This window comes from Homarus americanus, unplaced genomic scaffold (assembly GCF_018991925.1).
Source record: "Homarus americanus isolate GMGI-L3 unplaced genomic scaffold, GMGI_Hamer_2.0 scaffold41027, whole genome shotgun sequence".
Taxonomy (NCBI): domain Eukaryota; kingdom Metazoa; phylum Arthropoda; class Malacostraca; order Decapoda; family Nephropidae; genus Homarus; species Homarus americanus.
The window spans coordinates 7,704,339-7,711,372 of NW_024745073.1; the positions used below are offsets into that span (position 1 = coordinate 7,704,339).

Here is a 7,034-nt window from a genome sequence, read left to right on the forward strand (position 1 = left end):
TGCTTACTCCTAACGGTGACGGTGAGTTCAGCAGAGCCGCCTCCATCTACAGAGATGTTAAATGCTGCTGGTTGGCCCACAGGAATGAGCTCGAGGTGACGAAGTGTGAGACTCACCCGAGAGGTGTCCGCCACCCGACACACAAATGGACACCCACGAACCGTCTCTCCATTGAACTGTTACAACAACAATGGTCAGGAATTAATGCCAGTGATCATTCAGGTAAAAAAAAAGATGCAGGGGAATATCTATCATGTAAATTATAAAGGGAAACTCCCCAGTGACAGCTTATGGATATTTAGGGAGGAATAATAATACTGTAATAAAAAGTATCCAAGAAAAATAGAAGTGAAATAGGAGAGACCCACCTTAATGTCAATGGTGTGGACCTTGGCGGTGTCTGGGGTGAAGGAGACGAGGCACCGTCCGCCACCCAGCACCTGCACATGGTTGGGCACCTCCCCGTCGTTGATACTGATCTCCAGTTGACCCTCGCCTGCCTGCGAAGCGTCCACTGCGGGCCACCATAACAAAACTTTATTACCACAACTCACCAACAGTTGGCTAAGTGCCAGTTCTTGAACAATTATGTCTGCCCACTTCCAACAAAGTGAAGTGTCAAGAAGTTTTTCTCTAATGACTAATGTACAAAGTTTACTATAATATATTCATAGGGTTATATAAATACTGTAATATACCCTTTGGGTATTATAACTACATATTCATGGGGTATTACACAAAGTATTCCAATAATAAAATGATCATTACAGTCCAGCAGGGAGGAGGAAGACTCACCTCTAAACTGACATGGCTGACCCACTACGCCATTGGGCACATCAGATACTCTGATGAGTCCCGCATCGTACGCCTTGGCAATAAATGGCGACCCCTGTACCTTCTGGCCGGCCACCGCCACGTCCACCACATATGACCCCACCTCCGTCGTCACGAACGCCACACGGTACACATTCTCGCCGCTCTCAGTCAACTGGTATGACACTGGTCGCTTGGCTGGACCTAGTGAAGAGGTTACCTTTTACTGTATTGGTTACACTTATGATTACTGTACACCTAGTGTGAACTTATCTAAATACTCCTAACTAGCATAAGAAGTAAAAATTTTAATATTGTACTGTATTAACAGATGTTATTTCATAGCTAATAACATCAACCAAACTTCAAACAACATATCTGAACTGAACTGACCAAACAGCAAGACCCTTGTTACATGGACTGGGATATAAGGCCCCCCCAGGCCCCGATGTGGATCGTTGTGCCCGGGTGGGCTAATTACCGTAAAAAAAAAAAAAAACCCAGGAAAAGGTTTACATTTGAGAGTACTGTACAGTATATACCCCCTTCACCATTTAACCATACATTTCTTCTGGCAAGTGAAAGATCTGTGAACAGAGCCGTGTAACACTTACTGACTATATGGACCTGGATGTCCTCCTTGGACACGCTGGCGGCGGAGATGTCGAAGGCCGAGAGTTGTCCAGCAGGGAAGTGTTTAATGGTGTCCCCGAGCACCGCCACGCGGGCCCCGCTACCCTCCATCACCTCCACACTCCACGGCGAACCTACCAATAAAGAAACAAAATATATCTTCACTATACGGCAGCCAATAACAACAAATGCAAGATCAACACCATGGCGTTAAGACCCGTTGAATCATTTCCACACCACAAAAAGTCTAAGAAAGCAAAATATAAATGAGTGTTTGGGGTTGTGAACAAGATGACAGAGTGGAAGTCAAACAGCAGATGAATGTACATGGGGAGTGTGTAGTGCAGTCAGCGACCTGTGGTGTAATGGTAAGCATGCTCACCTTGCTAGCGAGCAGACCTGGGTTCGATCCCTGGGCAGAGGGGAAACTATGGGCAAGTTTCTTAATGCCATTTGCCTCTGTCTTCCCAGCAGTAATTGGGAACCTGGATGTTAATCGATTTGCGGATCGTGTTCCGGGGTAATGGTAGGCCAGTGCAGTTGGCGAGTTGTCCGGTCTTCTTGGACTGTTCCTTGACACTGGGTCATGCAGTTCGTTAACTCAGGGTGTGGTTGTTATGTTGGCGACAGCTTCTACACCTTAAACAAATTCACACCTAGGTGGCCCTTGGGCCGGCCATCCTCATTACACGAGGGTCAACCATTATTATTATAGTGTAGTGTCGTTGCTGCATGGAAAGGGGGGACATTTATCACCATAATGGGACGAGATTAGTACAGGTAAATGTTTGTCTATGAATAGAAGACAAAGGAATAAAAGATTTCATGACATAGTTGGTGACGTGTATGGCAAAAATATGATTATGTGAAGATGGTTGTATTTGCTTTTTCTGTCTCCATTACTGACGAGAAACAAAAGGTGTTTAAGTGGAGAAAGGTGGAGATAGGGGGAAGAAAGTGAATGCTGTGTCTAGGGGTTTCGAGAAAGCACAAGTTAATAGGAAAACACCCGAGAAATTGAAGGTTCTTTATGATGTACTGAGAAGGGTTGTACACAATTATGAGTTACTGAGCAGTGCTGGAGAGTGAATGAAAGCCAAGCTTGTCATGAGAGAATATTTGGAATAAACGTGGGAGGCCGTCATTGCTGTGTAAAGACATTGTCGTTGTTCAAGATGCATAAAACAGATGATATAGTACAGTATATGAATTGACAGTCAGAAAGTGAGTGTGAGGTAAGACAGTGTGACTCAACCATGCCTGTACCGACTCGTAAACTGTCGCCTTTGTGTGTACTGTAAAGGATGATGTGATGATGGCTGAGGTCAGGCAGTGAGATGGACAGAAAGATTTAAAAGAGAAGAGGCCTTAGAGATGGATGATACTGAGACAAACTATGAGTAGATATATACGTATGGGCAGTCACAGAGTGATGTTCATTTAAGAAGAGAAGAGAAGAGAAGAGAAGAGAAGAGAAGAGAAGAGAAGAGAAGAGAAGAGAAGAGAAGAGAAGAGAAAACAGTAAAATGAATAACATATGTCACAGCATTATCAGAATGGAGACTATAAATCTCGGTGAAAATAATATGTGAGAAAAATCCTCGGGGAAGGGTGGTCTTATAGCTAGACAGCTAGAGAAGGAGGAGGGAGGGAGGGAGGGAGGGAGGGAGGGAGGAGGAGGGAGGGGAGGAGGAGGAGGAGAGGAGAAAAGGAGAGATGGAGGAAAGGAGGGAGGGAGGGAGGGAGGAATGGAGGAAGGAAGGAGGAGGAGGAAGGAGGGAGGAAGGAAGGAGGAGAGGAAGGAGGGAGGGAGGAAAGGAGGAGGAGGGGGAGGGAGGAGGGAGGAGGGAGGAAAGGAGGAGGGAAGGAGGGAGGGAGGAGGGAAGGAAGGAGGAGGAAAGGAGGAGGAGGAGGAAGGGAGGAAAGGAGGAAGGAGGGAGGGAGGGAAGGAGGGAGGGGAGGGAGGGGAGGGAGGGGAGGAGGGAAGGAAGGAGGAAGGAAGGAGGGAAGTAAGGAAGGAGGAAAGGAGGGAGGGAGGGAGGAGGAAAGGAGAGAGGGAGGAAAGGGGGAGGAAGGGAGGGAGGGAGGAAGGAGGGAGGGAGGAGGAAAGGGGAGGGAGGGAGGAGGAGGAAGGGAGGGAAGGAGGGAGGAAGGGAGGGAGGAAAGGAGGGAGGAGAAAGGAGGGAGGGAGGGGAGGGAGGAAAGGAGAGGAAGAAGGAAGGAAGGAAGGAAGGAAGGAAGGAAGGAAGGAAGGAAGGAAGGAAGGAAGGAGGGTGGAGGGAGGAGGGAGGGAGGGAAGGAGGGAGGGAAGGAGGGAGGGAGGAAGGAGGAGAGGGAGGAAGGAGGGAGGGAGGGAGGGAGGGAGGGAGGAAAGGGGAGGGAGGAGGAAAGGAGAGGAGGGAAGGAGGAAGAGGGGAGGGAGGAAAGGAGGGAGGAGGAAAAGGAGGGAGGGAGGAAAGGAGGAGAGGAAAGGAAGGAAGAAAGGAGGAAGGAGGGAGGAATAGAGGAAAGGAGGAAGGGAGGGAAGGAAGGAAAGGAGAGAGGAAGGAGGAAGGGAGGAAAAGGGGAGGAGAGGAAAGGAGGAGGGAGGAGAAGAAGGAAGGAGGGAGGGGGAGGGAGGGAGGGAGGGAGGGAGGGAGGAGGGAGGGAAGGAAGGAAGGAAGGAGGGAGGGAGGAAAGGAGGAAAGGAAGGAGGGAAGGAGGGAGGCATGGAGGGAGGCATGGAAGGAGGAAAGGAGGGATGGGAGAAATGTTCCAGTCTTGAGGCAGGTGAGCAGATGGTACTGAAAGAATGACTGATATATAATAACTGGTGAAAACTAGACTGGTGATCGTTCACACTGTGTATGTGTATGCTGAACTGGTTTCTGTAGCCATGTAAGGTTTGTCTCACCGTTGGGGCGGCATGCAAGAGACTGACTAAGGGGGGGGGGAGTAGAAGGGGAGGGGGTGAGGAGGAGGGAGAGTCTGATGGAGAGAGAGGCGTTGAAGTCCTTTTGTAGCCGTGCAAGGCAGTGGTAGTGATGCTGGTGGTGAGCCGGTATGATGCAATTGTGGTAAGGGTGAGGAGTACAGTGCGTGTTGTGGTCAAGGGAGTATGGTGTGTGTGGCCTGGTATGGTAGAAGAAGGTTATATGGAGCAAGTAGACGAAGAGCGAGAGGCGACCTGATAGAGGTGTATAAATGGAAGTCAGGGCTGAACAAAGGGGACATTACAAAGGTACTCAAACTATCCAACCAGGAGCGAACTCGTAACAATGGTTTTAAATTAGACAAATTTAGATTTAGGCGCGAAATGGGTAAACACTGGTTTGATAACAGAGTAGTGGATGAATGGAACAAGTTACCAAATATCATCATTAACTCGAATACGCTGGATAGCTTCAAACATAGGTTGGATGGTTATATGAGCAATAGGGGTTGGGTGTAAACGGGACTGCCCAGTATGGGCCAATAGGCCCGCTGCAGTTTCCTCCATTCTTATGTTCTTAAGTATGGTGAGGCAGGGAACGAGCATGGTAGGGAATGAAATTATCTCGCCTGCTGATGATAAATCTCTCTCTCTCTCTCTCATGTTACAAACGTGATTACACTGCAATGTTTTGTTTCAAGCTTCTCTCACCCTCATATGTGGTCAGTAAGAGGGGGAACCCCCAACCCTGGTGACGTCAGTCGGTATGAGTCAGAGCAGGTGAGGCTAGCGTGCCCCCCTACCTGTGCTGCTCCCTCTAGCAAGCAACACACACACCAATATTATCCCTTCGTGTTCACAGCTTTATTCACTCGATCACAGTGTGAATTGAATATTAAAAATCGTTATTTCACATAAAATCAAATACCGAATCCTGAAAGGGCAACATAACTATACAACCTCTGGCAGGAAAGTAAAGTATCTCTCATTACTACGTCACACTCCATGGGTTGGGTTGGGTTAGGTTAGGTTAGGTTAGGTTAGGGAGATCACGAACACCAATTCCCTTTAACGTCATTTCTGCCAGGAAGGAAACCAACCAAAATATCACCGAAAACAACAACAACATAGTAGAATTTTCGGATCACCTTTAGAATCGTCACCCCAGCCCACAGTGAATATAATTTGCATAATAGGATAACAAATATATTCCTTTGTGTTATGCATCTTTATTGTGAAAAGTTTAAAGACAAAAATTTAAAAGTTTAAAGAAAAAAATAAGAATAATATACACCTAACCTAACCATGGAGGGTCCTGACCCCACCTGAAGAATTGTCACCCCAGGTGTTGCCACCTGAAGATTCATCACCCCAGGATATCCCACCTGAAGAATTGTCACCCTGCCAAACTCTGGGGTGACAATTCTTCAGGTGATCCGATTTTTTTTCTTTGGGGGGGTGGGGGTTAAGGGTTACATGGCGGAATTCGTTGGTGTAATTGTAGAAAATAATTAGGTCAGGGGTCATGAGTCACGTGTTGCACCCTGCCTGACCCAGAAATGTTCCTCTGTGTGTGTGTGTGTGTGTGTGTGTGTTTCTCCATACCGCTGACTAGTTCTCGTCCACCTTCAGACTACTGTTCCATCCATTATAACACCCCCCCCCTCTATGTCGTAACTTGATATAAAAGACTTACTGAGGTCAAAGGTCAATGCTAAACGTGACTTCGAGATAGGAGACACCGAATGGAAAGTGATGTTAATATTCTCACATAAGACGGTTTCCTTAATGTGATAGTGATAGGGGTGTTAGGGGTGGTGATAGGGTGTGGTGGTGATAGGGGTGTTAGGTGGTGGTGATAGGGGTGGTGGGGGTGGTGATAGGGTGGTGGGGTGTTAGGGGTGGTGATAGGGTGGTGGTGATAGGGTGGTGATAGGGGTGGTGATAGGGTGGTGATAGGGGTGTTAGGGTGGTGATAGGGGTGGTGATAGGGGTGTTAGGGGTGGTGTTAGGGGTGGTGATAGGGGTGTTAGGGGTGGTGATAAGGGATGGTGCTGTGGATGGTGCTGGGGATGGTGGTGGTGGTGCTGGTGGTAGTAATAGTGGTGATGCAAAACTGTGCAGCTCACCAAGAACAATACAAAATTTTGCCCTTTATAATAATTACTGTACATTGGTGAACTAAAAAAAATAAGAAAAAATCAATAACACGATTCTTCCTCAAAAGAATTACGTTATAGGAAATGCCTCAAATGTCAAAAGGTTATAGTTTAACATTAAATTATCAGAGCATCATAATATAAAGCTTGTTATCATTATTCTCTTAAAAGCTGGTGATAATATTAGACTTTTCCGCCTCAATGAATATAAGACAGGACTCAATAAACGATACTTATCTCACATCAGTATATCTTTTTGTTTCTTCTCTAAATAATATTCATTATTAATAAATATATCCACTATAGGTATTGAAGTTCAGATGAATAGGGTTTATTTACGTTTTAATTACCTCGTAAGTTTAATTCAGACATTATCTATATCAAGTATATCAATATCAAGACTGAAGATGTGTCCCTCCTTCTTGCTGGCCGGAGAGAAACTAATCTTCCTTACAGCATTACACCCCACAACTCGTCCAGAGCACCGAAAGTGATATTCTTGCACGATAATACACGGC

At 46.6% G+C, this 7,034-nt stretch overlaps 1 protein-coding gene across 4 annotated transcripts in view; it reads right to left on the bottom strand.

The window, feature by feature from the left end:
• Positions 1 to 7,034, bottom strand: part of LOC121878477 (filamin-A-like) — a 123,030-nt gene that overhangs the window by 26,577 nt on the left and 89,419 nt on the right. For all 4 annotated transcript variants that reach the window (XM_042384723.1, XM_042384721.1, XM_042384722.1 and 1 more), the window contains 4 exons: positions 1,428 to 1,580; positions 796 to 1,017; positions 369 to 514; positions 8 to 176 (listed from right to left, as the gene is read on the bottom strand). In XM_042384723.1, the coding sequence (XP_042240657.1) occupies positions 8 to 176; positions 369 to 514; positions 796 to 1,017; positions 1,428 to 1,580 (690 nt within the window). The remainder of the gene's footprint in view (positions 1 to 7; positions 177 to 368; positions 515 to 795; positions 1,018 to 1,427; positions 1,581 to 7,034) is intronic.